This window comes from Heterocephalus glaber, unplaced genomic scaffold, assembly GCF_053883595.1.
Source record: "Heterocephalus glaber isolate CG9 unplaced genomic scaffold, H.glaber_assembly_v1.0 deba00001442, whole genome shotgun sequence".
Taxonomy (NCBI): Eukaryota; Metazoa; Chordata; class Mammalia; order Rodentia; family Bathyergidae; genus Heterocephalus; species Heterocephalus glaber.
The window spans coordinates 3,339,401-3,364,208 of NW_028258296.1; the positions used below are offsets into that span (position 1 = coordinate 3,339,401).

Consider the following 24,808-nt stretch of genomic DNA (forward strand, 5'->3'; position numbering starts at 1 on the left):
TTTCTTAGGCTTTTCAAGGCCGGTGTGCTGCACAACTCAGGGACAGTGGCCGAGGGCAGCAAATGGGGACGAGTCTCGTGTGAGACCCCAGAAGGACAAGGCCGCCGGGTCAGCAGTGTGACCACAAGATCCCCACCAAGGCGACGCAGCAGCCCCGAGGAGCCCGGCTACTTCGACTGGCGCCTTCGGGTCTTCCCAGCTCTCTTCTCACGGCCCAGGCCCAGGCACGGCGGGAGCGGAGTCTCAAACTCCCGCTGCAAGGTTGTGAGTCCTTTCCCTGCAGCCCCCACTCGCTCCCCCAGGTTCGATTCCCGCAGTCAGGCAGCAGGCTCTCAGGCCCCCGGGTCCCCAAGCATTTCCACCCCTCCGGGCGTCCTGGCCCACTTACCCTGCCGCCTGTGCTGCTCTGCCCCCCCCCCCCCCCCCGCGGCTCGTGTCTTCCTTCCCGGGACTGCTCTTTCCGTGCAGTGTCTCCCCAGCGACCTCTCAGGCTAGAAACCACGATGCGTGCACTGCACTTGCAGTGTGTCACCAGGAGCGCTGAACATAACTAACGCACGTCCTTTGCCACCAGGAGAATAGCTCACTGGCTTTTCACCGGCCCTAGCGGGGAGCCTCTGCTCAGCCCGACCTCATCCGCCCACGTCAGAGCCTCTCACTGCAGCCTTTGGGTGCCATAGTCACCAACTCTGCTTTGGGTTTGAGGGGCCCGAGGCCCCACATGCTTAACAGGTCCTGCTGTGCCCGCTCCAGGTGCACAAACTGGACCCAGGTAGTCTGGAGCTAGATCGTGTTCTCCTCTCTATGTAGTGGACCTTTGAGTTATGACTGGCCTGACCTCTGAACAACTTGGGTTGCAACTGGGATTTTAGCCTTAACTTATGACCAAAGTCTTGGGTTACAACCTGAATGCCGGCTGCTTGTGGTTCCAGATGGTCTCACATGCAGACTTAACCCTTAAAGAGTCTGGAAGGAACCTGACAGCATCCTCTCCTGAGTGGGGCTCACTGAGAAATCCCGGGCCAGTGTCTCCCTGAGGACCCTGAGATCTGCCTGTGTGCAGGAGAGAGACTCTGAAGGCTGTGTACAGGAGCCTGAGCCTCCACTGACCAACCTGAGTTACAACCAGCCCTCGGGAACTGCTTGAGTTCGTAAGTCAAAGGTCCGCTGTACTCTGCTTCTGCTCTGTTGTCTTTCTCAGGAAAGCCTCCCAGTGCCAGCTCTGACTCCGTGACATGCGACCTCACATGCAGCACTCTGAGCATGAGGATCTGCCCTGGATCCTGCAGCCACTTCCTGCCATGGACTCGGGCCAGATCTACCCTCCTGCACCCCGATTCCTGAGTTGATTGTGGGGTTTTCAGTGAAATGATATGAAAGAGAGGCAAAGAGAGCAGGGAGCCTATGGAGAGCTCTGCATGTCTAATTGCCAGTGTTTTTGCTACTCCTGGATGAGCCCTCCACTGTTTTAATTTTGACTCTTTCAAAAGATTCCCAGCCAGTCTTGGACATGAGCCAGAGGAATTAATTTTCTCCTGCGATGGCATGATTCTTTTTTTAAAAGCTAAATTGGATCTCCCCGCCCTCCATGTAGAAGCCTCTGAGGTTCCTTTTCTCTCTGATTGCCTTCCCAGCCACACGAAGGCATTTGCTTAGGGTGGAATCCGCTCCTTGGAATTGGAATGACAGCTGCTCCGCCTTCACACTTATTTCCTGCTACTCTCCCGAAAAGGCACAGTTTTCATAAACACAAGTGATCCCTCGGTGGTCACACCGGTCCCTTTGATGTCACCAGACCTCTCTACATGCCCGTTTCGGTGCTTACCATTTCATCTAGAAAACTCCTACTGGTCCTTCAAGACCCAGCTGCTCAGGGTGGTTTTCTCTAAGTCATAACCATATACCCTCCTGCGCTACTAAGAATACTCAGAGTACTTTATACAAAGCATTTCTCAGACTAAATTTGCAATTACTGAATTGCAATTACTTTTTCCAGGGTAAGTTACATTTCACAATAAAGATCAAATGGGGTGCACTGTACTGAGTCTGGTACCTCGTAGGCTCTCAGTAGATATGGTTGAGTGAATAAATAACTGCAAGCTCGTTGTTCTTACAGTCTACAATGTCTGTTAGCGAACTTATTTTCATCACATTATCATGACATGTAAGATTGTTTGGCTATAACATTATTATTATCATTAGTATTATAAATTGAGATGTATTAAGCCTCTCCAACATTTTCCCCAATTGCAGTGCCTTAAAAATACACAATGTAACCATACCTATTTTAAAACATAAAGGCTAAAGTGAGCACATGGCTCGTCTTATAGGGTCCAGGCAATTACACACAGCACGGTAATCACCCGCGGGCACTGGTGAGTGCCACAGCTGATGACTGCACCCCTCCGTCTCAGATTCGCATTCCTTCAAGCCTGCCTGGGGAGCTGCTCTTTGAAGAGTGAGCTACAGCCGGACGTGAAAGGGATTCCTTGGACATACTGCAGCGTTCCCAAGTCTCTGCAGTTTCTATCCACTTAAAAAACGCACCAGCAGGGCTGGGGATGTAGCTCAGTGGTTCCACCGCCTGCCTCGCAAGTGCAAGGTCCCGAGTTCGATCCCCGGTACCAAAAAAAAAAAAAAAAAAGCAGCAATGATCATTTCAGTTTTAACAATTTAAAGCCAGCGGAGTCCATTATTTCTCCAGATTTCTGGAAAATGCTCAAAAGTAACAGAAGGATTGTTGATTTGAAACCTAGAGCAGCCTGTATCAAAATGTAACGAGTCCTTAGTGCACGCACAATCAGTGTGTCACCCACGAGTTAAATGAGACAGAATATAATACAGCTTCCTGGGGTCAGAGCGAGACCTCTTTTGAAATCTTCATTCTGACCTATTTCCTGGGCTATGGTAGAAAAATCACTTCCCACTGTGGCACATGAATCTCACTAGGTTAGGTCAAAAAGTCTGAAAGTTGCCGCTCTGTAGGATATAGCGATATTGCTCAAAGGGTTGAATCCACTTCAACTAGCCACTTACTAAATTAGCTTAATAACTCGGTCACACTCTAATCTTGTCCCTGTTGGGGTTATGCCATTACACCCCTAACGCAACACTTGATTCATGCGCCAGACAGGGCTTCGAATAACATTTAATTAGCTCCAAAAAAGCTGAAGTCATCTCTAAGAGATGAACATCTGGTGCCACAGAAGCTACGCAGAAGAATTTTCTGCTAATTCTGAGGTCCAGGTGCAAACAGTGGTCTGGAAAAGGTATTGAGCAAAGGCAGCATCTCCAAAGTGAGCTCTGGATCATGGCTTCTGGGGGCTGCTCGCCAGGTGCTGTTTGTGTACTTACCATCATGGTTCATCACAATTACTGCATAATTGTCTCCCAGAGAGATGAGCCCCTACCACATTGGAGCCTGACTTTATCACCCCCGGGTTCTCATTGCCCTTAGATATATTGTGTTGGGCACGACAGACTTTAATAAATGTTTGTCCCTCAGACGGTGCTCATTTGGATGTCTGTGCTCTGAACTTAATGAATGACCTGGGCTACAGAACATGCTAAGCTATTTTGCTTCTCGGCCTCTTTAAAGAATGTGCTTTTCGGCGCTTGCTGTGTAAGCGCAAGGACCCGAGTTCGATCCCCAGCACCAAAAAAAAAAAAAAAAAAAAGAATGTACTTTTCCAAGTCTCTCAGCTCTATGAAATGGGATTTTATTGGTGCTGAAAAGCATAATATTTTAATTCAAAGGAATACCATTTTAAAACAAAAACGGGATTTTGGGGATAGTAGAATATCATGGATACAAGCGGAGAAGTAAACACCCTTAAAGGCTTCTGACAGGGAGATGGAGGCAAATAGTTTAGAAATGCTTACACAAAATCTTTAAATGCTTGCTCCTTGATGAAGAACTGCTTCCGGTTCTTTATCCGGTGGAAAAGTAAATATTAAACTCTTCGCTGTTTACAATAGATAAGCTTGTCTACTACCTGGAGGTTAGTGAGGCAAATTATGAAAATTCTCTCAGTAGAACAATATGTGGCCATAATAATAATGATGCTCAAGTATATTGGCATTGAGAGGGCTGAGACGATCTATTGCAGAAAGCAAGAAACACAAATGGCCCCAAAAGAAATTCTAAAAATATTCAACATTGCTGGCCATTAGAAAAATGGAAATCTAAACAACACTGAGATTCTGTCTTAGTCCAGACAGAATGGCCATCAATAAGAAATCAAATAATAACAAATGCTGGCGAGACTTCAGGGAGAAAGGAAGCATTCTGCATTGTTGGTGGGAGTGTAAACCAGTTCAACCACTGTGTGTGTGCAGATTCCTTAAAAATTGAAACTAGAAATTCCATTCCACCCGGCTATTCTCCTTCTAGGCATCTTCCCAAAAGAGTTAAAGACGTCATGTTACAGTGTTCCAAGCACACCCATGTTTATAGCAGCACAACTCACAATAGCCAAATCTTGGAGGTGGCCAAATATGCTCATCAACAGATAAAGAAAGTTATGGTATGTATATGAAATGGAGTACTACTCTGCCATGAAGAAAGATGGACTTGGGCCATTTGCAGAAAAATGGATGCACCTTGAGACCAGAATGCTGAGTGAAACAAATCAGATACACAATCTTAAACATCACATGATTTCTCTCATATGAGAAACCCAAAGTATAAATAAATAACTAAAAGAACAAAATAAAGGACAGATAATAGGAAACAGGGAGACAGATCTTTGCACTTGGGAAGAGGACGAGAGCTGGAGGGAGGGAGGAGGATAAAGATGTGTCATGTACAGTACCAGCTCCCCACAATGTCTGTGTCCGCTGTGTACCAAAACAGGTACTGGTAAAAAGCAAGTGCAGCTGCGAACTGCGAAGGGCACGATTTTCATACTGCAAAATTCACACCACAGAATTAACCAGGTTAAAGCGAGCAATTCAGAGGCTACTTCGGTAGATTTGCAGTACTTGCCAACTACCATTTCTGCCTGGTCCCAGAACACGTTTATTTCTCCACAGGAGTCCGGTCCCCTGCCCACCCAAGGCCCTTAGCTTCGCTGAGCTCTCAGATCTGCTGTTCTGCGTATCACAGATCAGGGAATCAGCATGGCCTTTCCCTCCCTGGCTTCTTTTACCGAGTGTTTGGGAGCTCCGGGCACCTGGGGCAGTGTGTGCTTGCTTTCTGCGACACAAGGAATATTCCACTGTAGGTTCCACTCGGCTTCTCTGCGCGTCCCCCTTCGGCTGCGGGGGAAATGTGCTACCCAGGCGCGGGCGCCTCTGCAGCCTCGCCGACCCAACTGGGGATAAACTGGGGATCGCTGGCGCCACGCTGGGCCTCGGAGTGGGTCACAGGTCGGACCGCGCTCCCCTTCTTCGTGTGAGATGTGAGGAGAGTAAAGCCCACGCCACAGATTAGTATGAGAAGTAAACGGGACACCCGTAAAGTACTTAGAAATGGGGGTGGGGGTAAGGTTAGACCCGAATTCACTGTGGCACAAACCCTTTTGTTTATCGTGTTGGTTTATTTTTCTTTGAAACATTTCCCCCAACGGATTACAAATTGGTGTTAAAATGCTTTTTTCTGACGCTCTTTTTTCTTTTTCTTTGCCTTGTCGTTTGTTTTTGCACGGCACGCATGCAAGACCCAAGGTCCCCTCTGTGGGGGCCATCTGAGTCCGGAGCTGTGACGTCACTGGGGTCAAGCACCCGCGATGCGGGTCTACCCTAAGTTTCTGCCCAGAGTCCTGAGCCTCGCGCCTGCCTGCCTCGGCCTCCTTCGTGGGTGCGGGCCGGGGGCCGGGCTGCAGCGGGGTTCGCAGCCCCGTGGACCCCGGGACGCCTCTGTCTCCTGCCGGGACCTCGGCTTTCGTTTGTGTGTAAACTCCAACTTTACCAGACGCGCACCTCGGAACCCCGAGTCCCACCCCGGGTCGGAGGTGACCCGGCGCCTGCGGCCAGCGACAGCGGGCGGCTCACGGGACCTAGTCCGAGACCACCGGGGCGCGCGGAGACGCCGGGTGCAGGTGTCGCGGACCCGCGGGAGGACCGGGGGAGGGGGCGCGCTGGCCCCGCCCACCCGGCCCCGCCCCTGAGTGCTCCGCGCGGGAAGATGGCGGCTGCGGGCGCGGGCTCCGAGTCCTCTCCAGGGTCCGGAGGTCCCGGGGCGCGCGCGCTGGCGGCGGAAGAGGTGCGGGCGCGGCTGCAGCGGATGCGGCGGGCGCTGGGCAACCGCAGGAAGATCCTGGTGCGCAACCTGCCGCGCGGCTGCGGATGCCAGGTGCGGGACGCGGGGAAACTGAGGCGGCAGGGGCTCCCCAAGGTCACGGGGTCCCCCGCTGCCGCCCTGTGGGTCCGGGGACCTGGTGTCCTCGCGAGGTTCGCTTTCTGGGGGGCCCGGGGACCGAGATGTCCCCTCGAGGTCCGGAGATCCGCTGTCCCGCGCGGGGTCCGGGGATCTGGGCGCGTCCCCTGGTGGCCGGGGACGGGACACCGCCATGGGTCCGGGACCTGGCGGCCCCTGCGGGGCGGGCGCGGCAGCTGGGCTCGGCCCCTGACGAGCTGCGTGGAACAATTTAGAGGGCTGCGCGGGAGCGAGCGGAGGTCGCGGCTGCCGGCCCGCGGACGCCCGGGGCCCGAGCGCCCAGAAGCGGGGACAGCGCGCTCCCCGCTCGGCCTCGCCGTGGCCCGGAACCCGGGGATCCGCTGTGGATAAAGTTGCGCGCTCCCTGCGCAGAGCGGAGCCAGAGATGCGGGGCGGCCGAGCGCCTCCTGCGGACGCCTCCGGCCACGCGGTCACACGGCCTCCTCCGCGCCCTCCCCGGGCCTCCCACTGGTCCGCTGCTCACGCACAAGTGGCCGAGCCCGTCCGAGTGGCCGGCCCCGCGCTCGCGGCTGTTGGCCCACGCGAGCCCTGGCCGCAGGCTGGCTGTCGACGCCCGCCCGGCTCTTCTTCAGGTGACCCCGAGACACCCAGGGCTGCGTCTTGAGACCCTAACCCGTCGTGCCCCCGCGGGGCCTCTGCGCATCAAGCTGCACAGTAGCGACCGCTCCGCGCGTCACCCCTCGGCCGGCTGCGGGCGCTGGCCACTTCCGGTCTGCGGGATGAGGTTCCGCGCTCCCGCCCGCCCCGACCCCTGCGAGCACCTCCCTCCCCGCCGCAGCCGACGGCGGGAGCAGATGGCGGTTCTGCAAAACTGAAGACAGAACAGCCTGTGAGCTGCCACTGGACGCCGGGTGCAGGCCCGGCTGCGCTCCCGCGTGCGGTGGCCGCTCTCTGGGCTCCAACATTTCCCCGCGCTGACCCCCAAATATTCCGGTGTAAAATTCAGACAGTGCTGTTTTTGCTTTGCTGTTGACATCTTGCATTTCCCTTCTCAGAAGAGGTGGAAAGAATACCCAAGTATACCTTCTTATAAAAGGAAGAGTCTTAATTAGACCTGCTAACAGCGATGGGGAGAGGCTTTCGGGGGAATTCTACTGTGATTTGTATTTGGGGGGGGGGGTACCGGGGATCGAACTCGGGACCTTGTGCTTGCGAGGCAGGCGGCGGAACCACTGAGCTATATCCCTGGCCCTGTGAGTTGTATTTTTGAGATGAGTTTTCTCTGTTTCCCCAAATCTTAGGGTTTTCTGTGAGCAGCAAGCATAAACTAGAAAAGAAAATTGGTGTCAGTTCTACATGTATAGATGGATGAGCCCATCACTGTTCAGTGAAAGATCTTAAATTCGTATGCAATTAGATTTTTCTGCCGTTTTTTTCAAAGCTAGAGTTTCATCTAAAAGACAAAAAAAAAAAAGGAAAGAAAAAGTTAAGCACTAGACTTGTTTCCATGTTTTAGCATTTATCTTTTCTATAATAACTTCTGTCATGCAATGTTTTTAATATTTCTCATACAGAATTTAAAAATCTCACCAATGTTCTTTTTCATATATTTGTGTAAGGTTGAAGTAATTGTACTTTTACTAGTTTTCTGATCACAATCATGTAACTATTAGCAGTCTGTGCTATGTAAGTAAAGAAAATAGACCAAACTAAGGTAAATTCTGAAAGCTATTAAAAGACAGTTTTACTTATAGATTATTTTGGTTGGGAATTGCTATTTTTATTGGTCTATTATATTTAAATTTACTTCCTCTACTGTTTCAAGTTGTAAGGTTTTCATGACTATGAATGCATTTTGTCTTTTATCAATTTCCCTTGGCAGTTTTAATGTCTGTTCTTCATAGCTATATTTTGCTGTCAACTTAGTAATGAAGATGAACTTTAATTTTATTTTGTGTCTTTCAGCCAGTAAGGCCTACATTAAATTACCTGGACGGAAACTGCATATTTACCCATATAAAATGACTAATGTGGATTTTATTCAATTATTAAGTAATCAGATATTTGAAATACTTGTTCTTTTCCAGAAGGGAGTCTGTATTTATTTCTTTATTTAAGAATATCACATGACCAAAGACAGTCTTTACTCTAGTTGTCAAGTTGGGTAATATGTCTCTAGAAAAGCTATTACCTGGTGACTAAAGAGTAGGAACCCAGTAATTTTTTTCTTAACGTTTTGAAAACAAGTATTTTCTTTTTAAACGTAGTTTTTATAAATCAATTTTTGTTTAACTTTTGTTATAACATTTATAACATTTAATGTTGTTTGTTATAAGAACATTCCACAGCACTTAGTTTCTGGGGCTAAAAAGGCACACTGAAAGTATTATTTTATTATATTTATTTATTTATTTTTTGGTACTGGGGATCGAACTCAGGACCCTGCACCTGCAAGGCAGGTGGCGGAACCACTAAGCCAAACCCCTGGCCCTGAAAGTATTATTTTAAAGTGGAGCTCTTAGAGGCACATATATCAAATATCTTATAAAAACAAGCTCTAAAAATATGAACATGTGTTAATAAGTTCTCAAAAGTTTTCTCTTTGAATACTTACTGTGCACTTAGTCAGGCCCTCCTGGTATGACTCCTGAAGTTTCTGGAATCTTCTTGGCCCTGTTTTTCTTCTTTCCTCAAGTCTGATTCCAGTCTTGAAATCTCATGCATAGCACAGAGCTGTTTAGGTTGTCACCTGCCATTGCAGTCCTGTCTCATATATCGGCCTGTCCTTCGTGCCACTTTCCCTAGATAACCCTCCCAGACCACAGATCTGATCATGTCAGTCTCCTGTTTTAAACAAACAAACAAACAAACCTCCATTGCATCATATTCCCAATTCCACTTCTCAAACTTTTCCTCCAGTTCTGTTTTTTTTTGGTACCGGGGATGGAACTCAGGACCTTGTGCTTGTGAGGCAGGCGGTGGAACCACTGCGCTAAATCCCCAGCCCTCCAGTTGTTCTTAATATTAGGAAATAGTGGATCTGAATACATCACTGTGTGAAGTTGTGCCAGGCATGGTGGCACGTTCCTGTGACCCCAGCTACTTGGGAGGCTGAGGCAGGAGGATCAAGAGTTGGAGGCCAGACTGGGCAATTTAGTGAGACCTCCTCTCACAGTGAGAATTCAGAAGGCGTTGGAGATGAAGCTTAGTGCTCCAGTGCCCCTGGGTTCCCTCTCCAGTACCAAAAATGAGTGAAGTGGCTTTGAAGTTTCATGTCTTATCTGAAAAATATATATATTAATTTTATGTGCCACTAGTTACATCGAGTTTGATTGAAATATAGTGATTTAATTCATTGAACTCTCCTCAAAAAAAATTTTTTTTCAGAAACTTGATCCTTAGGGAGATATTCCGTGTTTATCCCCTGACTGAATTCCTGCGCCACCAGAGTACCCAGACTTGAGCTTGAAAAGTGGAACCCAGGGTGCTGAGACCCCCAGAGCCTGCCCCCCGCCCGCTTGGCCTGGCCTGCTGGATCCAAGCGCTGCTGGGCACTGCCATTTAAATGTTTGCATATTCATAATCTGTCTCTCAGGGTCAGTGGTTTGGAGTGCGCATCGGGTGAACGACCCTACGGTTCCTGCTGTCACTCCGGAGGTGGGCTGTGGCGCACAGCGGGCCTTGTCCGCGGTGGCCGGGCCCCGGGGGTAGAGGCTCCATTAGCTAAGGGAGTGTCCTGGTGCGCTTTGCCGCTGCCTCTAAACATTGTTCAGAGTTTCAGCCTGCCGCTGCCTCAGAGCTTCATGATTGGGTTGCAGCAGGGAGCAAACTTGCATTCGCTTCTTCTCTCGCGTCCACTATTGAGCGTTTCTGTATTAGTCCGCGCGTGGGGTTCTAAGGCGCACAGCGCTCGTGGGAGTTGGTGCTGAGCGTGCAGCCTGCGTGGTGTCCGCTCTTTGGGGTGCGTGGGGCTGACTTCCGGGGCCAGCGCGAGGAGACAGGAGCAGGAACAGACCTGCTCAGGGGCCGCAGCTGCCGGCCGCTTCAAAGCATAATGACCAACTAAGGGCGCTTTGAGTCACCAACCACGAAATACTGGTTTATGCTTGGGCAGTGCAGGGGATGGGGTCCGGAGCCCTGTGTCACGGAGCCACTCCCCAGCCCTGTGTGTTTCTGCTGGCACAGGCTCTCACTGTCTGGCCCAGGCTGGGCTCCAACTTGAGATCCTCCTGCCTCAGCCTGCTGAGCAGCTGGAATTACAGGTGTGCCCCGCCACACCCAGCTGATCTTGTCCCTGACAGCTACCCCGCTCCTGTTTTGCTTTTATAACAGTATAACAACAGGTGTTTCTCATACGGTTTGAAACAGTGGGATTTTAAAATATACTCTATTTGTTTTCTTTAACAGCATAGTAATTCCCGCCTCTCTAAAACAGGACCATTCACCACTCCTTCCTGACAGTACTGGGATGCTATCTGCTTGCTTCCAAAGCTTGCTTCCTCACAGATGTGTTGCATTTCCATTTCTGCTGGAAATGAGCAGAATTGAACTGCAGGTCCTCCCTTTTCTGTGCGTTTTGTCATCTGTTCCCAGTGACACAGGGGCAGGGCGCCGCTGGAGAATCGCCCTTCCTGCTTGGCAGGGCCGGAGCAGCGATTCCCCAGGGCTGCTCTGCTCTCAGCGCTTTGTAACCGCCTGCCTCACAGACAGCACTGTGAGCAACAGCCAGCGGCTCCCAGCACCCGGGGCCAGGTTCCCAGCCGGCGAACAAGACGGCTTAGAGCTCATGCCTCAACCGGGCAGCACGTTTCCCGCAGGAAGGGCCAGGTGAGGTGTGTTCGGGGTCACAGGTTATCTTGCAGACCGCTGTTGCCGCTGATGAAGCTTGGTGCGAGAGAGACTTTCCTGGCTTCTGGGCACGGATCTGATGTCTGGGGGCAGAACTCAGGAAGAAAGGAATGTGGGGACTTGGTCCCTAAATAAACGAGACTCAGAATGTCAGGGAAGCACTAAATGAGATCACCTCTCACGGCGTCCACCTATGAGCCCAGCATTTGGGAGGCTGAGGCAGGAGGATCCCTCTTAGTTTAAGCCCAGCCTTTTGAGAGCCTGTCTCAAAAAACAAAATAATAATGACAGTAAATAGATGAGACCAACTCTGCTGGAAGGCAGTTGCTGCAAAGAGGAGTCCCTATTACTGTCCCCAGAGCGTCCTCTCCTTTTTGCTTGGTTGGTTTTTTTGAGACAGGATCTCAGTACGCAGTTCAGGCTGACCTTGCACTCACTATATGGCCCAGGCTGGCCTCGAACGCTCAGTGATCCTCCTGCCTCAGCCTCCCGAGTGCTGGGGTGACAGGCCTGCCACCACTCCGGCTTCTCTTCCTCTTTTCCTAGCACCGGATCTTCCTCAGATGCCCTCCCCTCTTATTATTTAGCTGCCCTGTGGTCTGGGTGGCTTTGCCTCGGTCCCCATCTGTTAGAGGAGGGAGAGGAGTCCCCGGGCCAGGGTGTGGCCAGTGCGCTGCTCAGTGCCTCAGCTGTGGCAGTGGTTCCAGCCTGGTGCACAGGAGCCTCGTGCTCTCGTAGTCAAGGCCGCTCTCCAGGTTTTCCCTGAAGAGCCAGTCAAGACTGCACTACGATGTTTCCCTTCTCATTTACTGAAGGTCAGAGGGTGACTCAAAAGATATTTCTCCCTCTTTTTTCTTTTTTTAGACAGAGTCTTGCTGCATAGCTCGGGCTGGCCTCCAACTCACAGTGATCCTCCTGCCTCAGCCACCTGAGTGCTGGGCTCACAGGCATACACCAGCACGCTCAGCCCAAAAGATGTTTCTCTTTAAAACATGCTGAGGGGCCGGGGATTTAGCTCAGTGGTGCCACCACCTGCCTTGCAAGCGCAAGGTCCTGAGTTCGATCCCTGTTTCCAAAAAAAAAAAAACCATGCTGAGAACATGCGCTTTGCAGTATTTCTTGCTAGGAAAAACAGAAATCTTTTCCGATTTTAATGATACAACTTGTGAGCCTGTGAGCTGATTTTCTGGGTATTTTGTCTTAATTTGTGCATGTTAGTGTCACTGTTATTAGATCTCTTAACTGATATCCCCCTTCCCTGGGGCAGGACACTGTGTGTGCTTGAAGCCAACTGGTAACCTGTATTAACACCTGGATGCTAAACTGCAAGCTCACTGGAGTTGTTGGTGTGCACACATGCGAGGCTGTCTTTGTCCCTCTTCCTCCTGTCCCCTCCAAGGTGCTGCCCTGCGCTGCTGGTTTTTCTCTTTCCTCACCCACTGGGGATCATGCACTCCTCCTCCTAGCCGGACTTTGGGTCCTGCTTCTCCCCAGCACAGCCACTTTGTCGATGCCGAGGGCGACTGTGCTTCTGACTTTATTCCTGGAGCTTTGAAAGCTAAACTCGAGGAAAAGTAAGGACCATAAACAGAAACCCATAAACAGGCAGAGCTTCAAGCTCAGAGAAGCCGTGGCCCTCGGGCAGCTTCTGTGAGACACAGCCGTGGTCACCTGAGCTGTCACGGTGGCTGAGGCCCACGGGCTGGGCAGCTTTGCCTTTGTGCAGCCGCCGGGTCCCTCACACAGCTGAGGGCTCTGTTAGAGAACGTGCCCAGCTGCACCCCAAACCTACCATTTATGGCAAAGTGCAGCGCCGTGATCAAACCTGCACACCATGCAGGCAGTCACCAGAGCCACTTCCTGCGGGCAGCAGTGTCAGTATGGTGCACAGCCCTGGTCGTAAGTGTGCTTAGATGGCTGCCAGCAGCAGCAGGGGACAGAACGCCTCCACCACCCTGCCCGATGAGATGCCCGGCCGCGGTCGGTCGGATGGGGCCTGTGGCTGAGTGTGAGTGTCGCTGGCTGCCGCCGACGTTCTCTTTGGGTCAGCGTCACTGAAGTGCGTGAGGCTCTCGCTTTACAGTGAATGCAGGTTTTGCCGGGAGACCCTCCGGACCGTGGCTGACTGTGCTTGGCAGTGGGTGGCTTGCTCGCTTGTTACTGGGTAGCGCTCAGGGCTCCACTGTCCCTGTCATGACCTGCTTTGGATGCGTTGGTTGTTTTAGGGTTGGGCAGTGGAAGCTCCGCCACGCTGGCTCCGGTGGCTTTGGGAAATGTTAATGTTTTCTGGGACGGGCGAGGTACCCACGAGGCAGCAGGCGTCCCCCGGGACACGTTGGCATCACACGCTAGTCCCTCGGTGTCAGGCTTGGTCACTGCACTGAGAGGATGCCTGCTGGGTCACAGCCCTGTGCAGACCCTGGCATCATAGCTGCTGTTCTTCGGTGACCAGCCCAGCCCCAGCAGGCACATGCGGGAGGGCCTCTGTCTCTTCACTGTCCCCATGCTGGGCTCGCCCTTGTGGTGCAGTTGTGCGTGGTCCTGGAATTGCTCACGGCAGGAAGGTGCCGGGAATGCTCTGCCTGCATCGAAGCCCCGGCCCTGGCGTTGGAGCTGGGGCCTCCGAGGCAGTGGCTGAGACACTGCGGCTGGCAGGGTCGGGTCCCCGTCTGCAAGGACTGGTGCCTAGGAGGACACCAGAGACAGAGTGGGCACTCCCTCCATGCGGGCACCACGGCAAGACAGCGTGAAGACAGAGGACAGTCTGCCAGCCGGCCGGAAGCGGGGGCGGCTGGAGCCTTGGTCCTGGCCTGGGGATGCAGTGCACTTCTGTCGTGTGAGTCACTCAGTGTGTGGTGTCCGTTACGGCAGTCTGAGCTAACTCACAGGGCCGTGATTTCTGCGAGGGACACTACGTGGAGGCCAAGCCTAGCAGCTAGATGTGCTCGCTGCCCTTGGGTAGCTCTGCTCCCAGTCCTCCTGGCTGGAGAGCTAGGACGTGATAAAAATTTCCACATGCACACATGCATAGGCCTACGTCTCTATCACTCATCCATCCATCCGTCTATCCTTCCGTCTGTCCATCCATCCACCCACCCATCCATCCATGCATCCATCTTTCCCTCCTGTCCATCCATCCATCCGTCTTTCCTCACATCCATCCGTCATCCATCTATCCATCCTTCCACCCATCCATCCTTCCATCCAGCCTTCTGCCCATCCTTCCTTCCACCCATCATTCCTTCCATCCATCCTTCCTTCCTTGCATCCACCCATCTCCCTCTTGAAAGCAGTGAGTTGCCAGAGACAGAGCAGGTCACAGCCCAGCACCATGCCGTTCAGCCTGGTTTTTCCCACCCCGTACATGACTCCTTTCTCTAGTGGCGAGAACGGGTGCTCGTTGTTCCTCCTGAATGTCCTCACGTGATGCCCCCACTCTGTCACCAGCCTCTCATGCCCGCTGCAGGCGCCGCCCTGCCTGCCTGGCACCGAGTCTCTGCTGGGGTGAGGGTCTCTTCCCTGGGATCTGCCCGGGGTGCTGGCTTCCTTCCGGGGTGGACGGCCTCCTCAGCCCTCTGAGCTGGAAATCTGAGATAGTCATTAAGATGCTTCATGTGGAGGACTTGTGAGAGCATAATAACTAGTATCTATTATTAGTAGAAGTTGTGGTAGCCAGAAATCTAAAAATGGACCCTGAAGATTTTCTGCCTAAGCCATGGGATCGTGAGTGTGATGGGGGACCCGGCCTGTGTTGTCATGTCACGTGGTGGGAGGGGCTGCTGCAGATACAATTAAGGGGGCCGGTCTGTTGATTTGGGGTTACTGGGAGAGGAAGGGAGAGTCAGAGGGAACTGAAGGCCAGAAGACGACGTGGGCTCGCTGGGTTTGCGGACGGAGTGGGGACCACAGGGTCCGAAGCAGTCTCTCGTGGCCGAGGGTTGTTCCGGCCAGAGTTAGGACGTCCACCCTGCGCTCACAGGACTTGACTTCCGCTGCCCGCCTCTCGGATTGGAAGTGGACTCTTCCCACAAGGCTCGTTTGCCTGACCTCTGGATTTTGAGCTTGGGGCCTAAAGAGAGAACCTAGTGAAGCGTGGCTGGACGTCCAGCCCGCGGGACTGGGCGGTGGCCCAGGTGCTGTTTAAGCAGCCACGAGCGGCCAGTGGTTAGAAGATGAGTGCAGCAGCTTGCTCGGGTGATGCTTGATAGGAAGTCGTTGCTTACGTCAGAGGGGCAGGGACCGAGTGGTGTGTGTGGTGCTTTGCCGAATGACGGTCTGAAGTCTGTCTCTCGGAGGTGAACGCCCTCTTCCTGTGGCATCTGAGCGAAGCCTGTCCAAGGAAAACTTCTACACAGCTGCAGGTGTGATGCTAACTAATCTGGAGCGTGCGCACGTGTGCATGCGTGTGTCCGTGTGTCCCTGAGGAGACAGCATTTTCTGGGCACCCTGAAATTCGGAGCACTGAGCTGGCCGGCAGACAAATCCTTGCGATCTCCTCGTCTGTAAGCGTATCGCTGGGAACGGACCCCTCCCAGACTCTGCGCTGGGGGCTGAGTGCTGCCTGCAGGAAGCCTGTGTGGTTGTATCAAAAAATAAACAGAACAAGAGCCACCACCTAGAGACAAACCAGGTGGGCGTAGGCAGGGAATGGGGCCCGGCGGATCCTGGGCCCTGGAGGAGCAGCCCAGTGGGGCCGAAGCCATGCTCTGAGAGGAGCAGGGACTGTGGAAACCGAGGCTCGGCTAAGGTGGCACGCGGCTCCTAAGGCTCAGAGCCGGAGCGTGCCACCCGGCCCCTGGCAGGGACGCGGCGCGGGGCTGGGCAGGCTGTTCCCGCCCTCAGACTCTGGCCCTGCAGTTCCTGGCTTCGGTTTCCTGATCAGGCCTCTTCCTTTGTGTCACAGATGTCTTTTCAGAGTATCTGGTTGCTATGTAAAGTTTTCCTTCTTCCAACCCACCGGAGTGCAATGTAAGGATAGTGTAGTGTGATCTAGGAAGCCTCTCTTATGACAATAAAAACAGAAGCCGCCTCTGCCTGGGAAGGGCCTAGAAGCTCAGGCTTCTGAGGGTCAGGTCCCCCCGGGAAGAGCCCAGCTCGACTGTGAACCGTGGACGGTGGGTGTGGTGGGCTCACTGGAGTTGAGAGCGGTCTCCCTATCTCCAGGCAGTTTTGTTACTCTTCGGGTCTGCTGAGCATAAGGAGAACGCTCCTCGTGGCTCGATGGTACAGCTTCATTCTCTTCTCATCCGGAAAACATTTCATATGTGCAAAATCTGCCACTTAACTTCTGGAAACAAACTGCTGATGCGACCTACTATCAACTTTGGCAGACTTCTCTTGCTCCAAGAAAGGTGTCAATGATTGTGCTGGTTGGAGGACGAAGTATTTCATCCGAGGTCCCCTGCAGATGAGCCTGCAAGTTGGTAGAAATGGCTTACAGCTAGACTGTCCTCAGGAGCTGTGATTTCAGTCCTCTCCGACCCAGGTGGTGGAGTGGAGTAGAAGTTTGGCAGATGGTTATTAGGGCTCTCTTTCAGGGGTGCAGTTTTTAATTTGGCTGACTTATGGAGGCTCAAATGGAGGGTGACCCACTTTTCCCTGGGTCAGAACAACCAGGGCATGGAGATAGTAATTGTTTCTTTTCCTTGTGGAAAGCTTGGGGGGCTCCCCAGTTGGCAGGCTGTGTTTCCCACATCTGGTCCGTAGAAAAGCCATGATTAGAAGAATGGATGTTTTCAAAATAAAGCCTCTAAGTTGCAGTGTGACTTTGTAGCCTGACGCTTTCTCCTAGTAATTCTGCCAGCCGAGCAGTAGCACGACAGGGCACTGTTCCACGTCCCTGGTAACGTGAGGCACAGTATCTCCTGCATCTGCGCCTGACAGCTGTTCACCAGGGAATGAAAGATTAGAGTCTGTGTCACCAAAGGAAAGCATGAGTCCCTCCAACGAAGCCTTTATAGGGATATTGGATTTGTCAGTTGGCAAGTTGAGGCTGCCACTCCCCGGAGAATTCTGTTTCTTTTAAGAATACTGTATATGTTTGTGTAAATTCAACAAAACACTGACACATACAAGATAAAAAGTTCTTATAATATACAATCTATATATTGATCACAGTACCATACACTTCAGCAGTCAGTATTTTACAAAATTGGTACGTGCATTTTCACACATTTCCCATGTAGCTTACTAACGGGCAGAGCAGTGTTAAATTCACAACTTTATCTTTCATTATGGTAATCTTTTTTCACCTGGTTTTAATTTTTGTTGGGGGGGCACGGCCAGGAATTAAACTCAGAGCTACATCTCTAGCCTACCCCTCTTTTAAAATTCTTTATTTTTGAGACAGGGTCTAGCTAAATTGCGTAGGTCGGCCTCAAATGTGTTTTCGTCCTACCTCAGCCTCCCAGAGTACTTGCCCCACTGTGCCTGGCTCCAACGTGATAGTTTTACCCTTGGCCCATTGCTGTGTATCACTCTTTTCCCCTCTTGCTCTGGGTTAAAAGAAGAAATATTTCGTAATTCCTAACTTACTGCTCTTATTTTAGCTGAGCAATTATGAACACAGTGGTTAGGGCCGTTTCACAGCTGGCCCTGGGAGTGCCCTGTTGTGAGCCCCGTCCGGGAGGGTAGCGTGCAGGAGCTGAGTGTGGCTCCTCTGGCCCGACCCATCCATTCTCCGCTCAGCAAGTTGCCGCCATAGGACTTTGGCCACTCAGTCGACGTCTCTCTCCTGTGGTTTTCTGACTTTGAACAAAAAAAGCGAATTCAGTGTCTTCCACCTACTAAAAGCTAAATAAGCATTAATAATAATAATAGCTGTGATAATAGCAGTGATCATCATTATCGAGTTAAGCCTTTTAGGTTGCAGACTTCACACACTGGGGTCTGTGTATGTTCAGCTCATTCATCCATCCACCTACTGAACTGGCTGTCCTAACTGTCCATGTGGGCCCGGGGTGTCACTGGGTGGAGTTGGATTCCTCTTCATCTTCTGGGTGCTGTGAATCTAATTGCAAGGCCACGTAGCACCCCGAAAGCAAAGCAGGTCACGTTGGTGCCCTAACCCTAAAGCAAAGCAGGTCACGTTGGTGCTGATTTATGTGGGCGTGCCTGCCGTGTGCGGGGGCACCTGTCATAAATGCTCCCCCGTGTGGGGCTCCTGTACTCCAGTGCTCCTGGAAGCAGAGGGGAAATAAATGGAGGGCATAATGGAACAAGGAATCCCTAAGTTAAAGATCTGCATTGGCTTGTTACCATAAATACAGCCTCAGTTACTTTTCCTACATTGGTGCTACAAGGGTTTACAGGAGTATGACTTGTTCTGTGGGAAATTATCAGGAGAAAAGACTTCACAAAAGAACTTTTAAGAGGGCTTTCAAAGCATGCGTGTGATTTCAGGCAGAGTTTGGGAACTGCGGTGCCTTGTTCGCTCTGTGCTAGCACAGGATGCAAATGCACTAGGCACAGCTCGTGAGAGCGAACGCGCCATCCAGACAGGAAGAGGGCTATGCACAGGGCCTATATTCTGAGACGTTGGGCTTGGAATGTCCTCAATTCAAATAGGAAGCTGGGTGTGGTGGTGCAAGCCTGTAACCCCAGCCCTCGGGAGGCTGAGGCAGGAGGATCCCTGCTAGTTCAAGGCCAGCCTGGGCTGCACAGTGAGTTCAAGACCAGCCTAGACTACATAGCAAGATCCTGTCTCAAAAAACCAATAGATAAGAGATAGATAGATAGATAGATAGATAGATGTTAGATGATAGATAGATGAGGATTGGGGAGCTGTGAAGGATTTCGTGTTTGACGTGGGGCCTGGTGGTGGTGATGGTTCCACTGGAGGCTGGTGGGGCTGCATCAGCCACTGAATGGCTTTGTGTGCTGATTAAACTCACGGTTCTGTCTCTTTCAGGAAGTGCACGATTTGTTAAAGGACTATGAGTTAAAGTATTGTTACGTGGACAGAAACAAACGAACAGGTAAGGTTTTGGGTCTAAGCAAGTCATTTCATTTTGTTTCCACGTAGAGTCATTATAGAACACAAAAGCTTACTGTCTTTTCATGACTACGCTAATGGATGAAATTCTTAAGAAGTAAATCATAGCAGTATTACATAGTGCATTTCCTGAAAGCAATAACAGTATCCTAAATCACGACCAAATTATTGAATATGATGTTACTAGAGACTTGGGGCTTTTCAACAATGAATGTTCTCATGTTATGTGTTATTCTGAGCATTCTTCATAGGCTTGGGGGTCTTTAGTTTTTGCAGTGTTACTGGGCTTCGTGAATGGACTATGATCTGACCTTTTGCTGGACACATTGGGAAACTAGTTTAGTTTTTCTGAGTATTATTTTTATATCTGTGAGATTGAGACAAGATTTTTCCTTTGTTTGCATGTGATATGTAAAGGTTTAAAAGCATCTTTTTGAAATAAAGTATGGCAGATGATATAACTACTGTGTACACAAGTACTCCCAAGTTAGCAAATGTTTTTGTTTTGTCTTTAAAAAGTACATACAGGCTGGGGCTGTAGCTCCATGCCAAAGACTTGTGTAGCGCTGCAAGGCCCTGGGTTCCATACCCAGCACTATAAAAAATAAAATAAAAATTTAAAAGTATATGCATGTTAGAGCCTTAATTTAAGACTCGTTGAATTTTTTTCAGACTTGGGGGCGGTGGGGGGCAGCAATAAAAAGAACATCACACATGGAGATGAGATCCAGTTTCCACTACTGTCTGCTGGTGATCCTCCTGCCTCGGCCTCCTGAGTGCTGGGCTTGATTACAGGTGTGCACCACCACACCTGGTGAGATTTGCTTTTTGATAAATCTGAGTGGACATGGCAGTGTGCCTTTTGGACGGAGGATGTCAGAGCCAGCATGTGGCTGACCACTGCCCACCCTGGCCCCACAAGAGGTTGGGAAGGCGAGGGGGCCTCTTCCAGCCCAGGTCCCCGAGGGCCTGAGGGACAAAGCCTTCTTCCGTGCCCACCTCCACCACTGCGGTGTGAGGCAGGAACTGGAAGAAGACCTTTGGTTTGGTTTGGGCATTGAGATTGGGAGGCTGTGTGTGTGTGTGTGTGTGTGTCTGTGATTCAATCACAGTATCTTGACTAAAACCTATAATTTTAGTGTAATTATACATGATTAAAGATACTGTTCTTTTCAAAAATATATATAAACCATGTTCTGTATGTTTCATTTAGCAAGTTTTCCCCAGCAAGGTCTTCTCAGATTTTTCCATGTTGATACATGTAGCTCCAGCTCATTGATTGAAGTTGACTTGTTACTGTGTCTGAGATATTGTCACAATGGATGTATCTATTTCTGTTAGGCTTTTAGGATGCTTCAACTTTTGCATTATTGGAAACAATGTTGCAGTACCTTTCTCTAATATGCATTGCAACTTTTCCTCCACAATTGAAGTGCTGGGTCATTCTGTGGTAGTGAATATGCTGCAGCCAGTTTGTTATCATAGAAAGCTCTAAAAGGTTTGCCATTGCTGGATAGATAGTGACAGGGGCATTGGAGGAACTGTCTTCCAGCTCCCAGCCAGGTTGATAAACCTCCTAATTCTCACAGCACCAGGAGGAATATTTAGAAAGGGTCTTCCTCAGTCATGGGGAAAATTACATCTACTTTAGCAGTGCTCTTGTCCTACTAACAAAGCTTAAAAGCAGTAACTGGAAAGATCAAAGTATTTGCTGGTAACCTAGCCACACCTTAGAACACAACTCAAAAATATTAAAATTAATACAAGATATCTAGCACCCAAACCCAGTAAACTCACAATGTCTGACATCCAATACAAAATTACTAGACATGCCAGAGAAGCATGGAAATACCTATCATGAGTAGAAAATCAATCAAAGCTGACCTAGAGTTTCACAGATAAATTAATGAAAATGGACATTAAAGGAGTTTTTATATTTGTGTTCCTTACGCATACGAAGTTGTAGTAATGATTGAACAAGTAAGGAGAAGAATGGAAGATATTGAAAACTATCCAAATCATACTTCTAGAGATGGAAACAACAGTCTCTGGATTTAAAAATAAATACACTGGATGGGAAGAACAGAATAAGCATTGCAGAAGAAAGAACAGTAAACCCAATGATAGAAATGATCCAGAATGGAAGAGAAAAAGTCGACTGAAAACATGAAGTTTTATCAGTGAGCCATGGGTCAACTTCAGATCCCTAACACTGGAGGACTGCAGTCCCCGAAGCAGAAGAGGCTCCTACAGATGATATCTAAGGAGTCAGTGGCTAAAAACTTTCTAACTTCTCTGAAAAACTGTAAGCCCAGACGCCTGCAAAGCTGAACCAACTCCAAGCACATAAGCTGTAAGAAAAATCGTAATAGCTGGGGATTAGCTCAGTGGTTCCGCTGCCTGCCTCGAAACTGCAAGGTCCCGAGTTCAATCCCCCACACCAAAAAAAAAAAAAAGAAAAACCATAATTAAATTGCTTGTAATCAGCAATAAAGAGAAAATCTACATGTAACAGAAAAGAAAAAAACAGGGGAGACAGAGAGAGGTTTTATTTAGAAAGAGATTACAAATCTCTTGGAAACACGATACAAAATCACAGGCAAACATCTTTTCTTTCTTTGTTGAAAGAGAAAGTGGCCAACATAAAACTCTTTACCATTGAAATATGCTTCAAAAATGAATATAAAATAAAGATGTTTTTCAGCCATACAAAAATATTGAAAGAATTCATCACCATGAAACCTGCATTATAGGAAATTCACACAGGTGTGCACACAAATCCCAGATATGAGGGCGGGGATGTAGCTCATGGTAGAGCACTTGGCTTGCAGGCCCTGGTTCCATCCCAGCCCTGGGGGGAGGGAGGGACAGACAGACAGAGGAAAAGAGGGATGGAGGGGGAAAGAAAGAAAGGGGAAAGAGCCAGATATGGTCATTATATGGGTAAAGTTAAAAAAAAATATTTAAAGCTCTTCAAGAGATAACTGTTTAAAGCAAAAATGATGACTGCGTTATGAGATTTATATTGCACGTAGGAATAAAATGAGGAATAATACAGAGGCAGGCCTGGAGGGAAGCCAGGAGCCTACACTGTAGTTGCTGCCCTGTCCACGGAGCGGCGTCGTGGCACTTAGCGGTAGATGGTGCTGAAGCAAAGGAGGTATAAGGCAAGCCCTAAATCCGGTCCACGCAGCACAGCAGAGGAGCTCACTGACTGGGTGAAGTAATGGTGCCTTGGTTAAATAATGTTGCAATGGTGGTTTCCGTAGAAATATATGTAATTAATCATTTTTTAAAAGATGGTTACCGCTATAAACTAAAACCTTAAATTAGAGCTTTCTGTGTAGTGGCATGAATACACATTGTCTTAATATAGGAGCAGGACACCGTGATGCACACCTATGATCTCAGCTCTCTGGGAGGCTGAGGCAGGCGGATTGCAAGTTTAAGTCCAGCCTGGGCAATTTAACAACATAGCAAGACCTACCTCAGAGTTTAAAAGAGGGCAGCTGGGGACACAGAGGTCCTAGGCTCAATCCCTGGTAACTGAGGCAAATGATGACTACATTAGGGAACCAACTGTTGGCATGCTGCCCATCAAATCTGTCCAGATAATAAGTTAATTAGTAGAGCAGGCCATGACTCGTGCAAGGATTAGGATCAGTTGGGGAATACTTCAGTTTCACGAGAAAATAATAGTAGGATTAATGCTAAAATCCCTTACAAACTGTAAAGTGACTGCTGCCATTTCCACGAGAGCCAATGTGAACAAAACTTAGTATTTTTAGAGAATTTGTGGTCTTGGAGAGAAATGAAGACACTATGCATGGGGAAAACAGCCTTTTTCCTGCTGCCTGAACTTAATCTGCTCATGTCCGTGATTTATTTTCTCCCATACGATTTCAAAGTTGGGTTGAGAAAAATACAGCCATGCAGGGAAGGACAGAGGGGAGAGTGGTTTTTCGGGTGTGGTGGTCTGTGGATGCACACGCTCACCCTGCACTCCTCCCGGGCATGTACGTGCTCTCTGCGGGGTTCACCCATGGGTAACAGGGCGCCCGCCTTGTGGTAGCGAATGGGCACCTAAGCAGACAGACGCTGCAGAGTCGCCCTCCAGTCACCGGTGATCACAGTGTGGCCGCCCCGCGGGGCCCTGGAAGTCAGCTGAAAGGGAGGAGCAGGGTGACTGGGCCACGTGCAGGTGGACGCCCAGGTGACAGGCATCTTCAGAGAGCAGGTCACCCCGTGCCCCTGGAGAGCAAAGGTGAGGGCTGCAGGCCTGGGGGTCCCGGCACCCAGGGGCGCAGCGTGAGGGCCGTTCCCGGCCTGCCTGACACTTCTGGGTTGGGAGGTGATTCACTGTCATTGTGGAGCAAAAGAACACACGGGAGGAGCAGAGGAGCTGGATGGGGGGATGGGGCCACCCCAACCTCTGGCTCGAGAGTTCGCCGTCCCCAGGCAGACGGAGACTCGGGGAGACAGGCGGCAGCGGGGCGCTTTGCTGTTTTGTGTGCTGTGTTCTGTGGAGATAGGAAGGAGATTGCGAGTCATATTTGGACAGTCAGTGTGCGCACACGTGTGTGTGCATGTGCGTGTTCACATGCACGTATGTGTGGAAGTGAAGATTTAAAATACAGGGTTAGGAGTCAGCAGCGTGTGCGAGGCCTTTTGGGCCCTCAGCTTGGGTGATTGTGTTTCACACTCTCACTCGATGCCTGATCATAATGTCCCGGGAAGCGGGGAAGTGGGGAAGCGGGGAAGCAGGACCGGGACAGCGATTCCAGCTCCCTGGGAAGCTGGAGAAGCTGGAAGCTCAGTGCTTCCCCTGGCTGTGCGCTCCTCTCCAGGCTGTTTGGGTCATGGCCAGCTCGCCGGAGGTGACGCCTCTGTGACTCTCTCTGATTTTCAGATCATCCCATTGTTTTTTAAAAGCAAGACTTTCAAATATCCTTCTCAAATGGCTTAACAGATTTCTTTTTTGTGATAAAAGATAAATCAATATGGCTAATGTTAAGTTGCTAGCAGATGTGAATGTATATTTAATTGGTTTAGAACCTACTTGTTGGATACTTTTGATTGTGTAAATTATCATTGCATTTTTTTTTTTGCTCAATGCTGGAGCAACCCCATTAGGTGGAAAGGATGAATTTTTAAAAAATTGTTTTACCAGGATTCAATTAAGTTCTTTGTCCAAAAAGGAATGCATGATCTTTTCATTAGACGCCGTTCACTAGCAGAGTGCACAAGGTTGTCTACATATGCGGGTTCTTTCAATCTGAATGGTTTGAGTTTAAGGAAATTAAATTAATTGGAAAGAACTGGTCTCCTTTGGGTATTTTGGTGGCCTTTTGCTGTACTCTTATTTCTTTTTGTTTGTTTGTTTGTGTTGTTTTTGTTTTTGTTTTTTGTTTTTGGTCCCGGAGATCGAACTCGGGTCCTTGTGCTTGCGCAGCAGGGGGCAAAACCACTGAGCTAAATCCCCAGCCCTGTTTTGTTGGTTTTTTGAGAAACAGCTCTGGGAGTCCAGGCTGTGTAATCCAGGATGGCCTTGAACTCACCATGTAGCCCAGGCTGGCCTTAAACTTGCAGTGATCCTCCTGCCTCAGCCTCCCAAGTGCTGGGGCTGC

At 50.0% G+C, this 24,808-nt stretch overlaps 1 protein-coding gene across 7 annotated transcripts in view; it reads left to right on the plus strand.

The window, feature by feature from the left end:
- Positions 1-6,108: 6,108 nt before the first annotated feature.
- Positions 6,109-24,808, plus strand: part of Raver2 (ribonucleoprotein, PTB binding 2) — a 75,758-nt gene continuing 57,058 nt past the window's right edge. For 6 of the 7 annotated variants that reach the window (XM_087212849.1, XM_087212847.1, XM_087212848.1 and 3 more), the window contains exons 1-2: positions 6,119-6,295; positions 19,098-19,164. In XM_087212849.1, coding sequence (XP_087068975.1) covers positions 6,128-6,295; positions 19,098-19,164 — 235 coding nt within the window. In that variant the 5' untranslated portion in view covers positions 6,119-6,127. Of the gene's footprint in view, positions 6,296-19,097; positions 19,165-24,808 lie in introns of all 7 variants that reach the window. The other variant, XM_013071061.3, reaches the window with a different exon arrangement.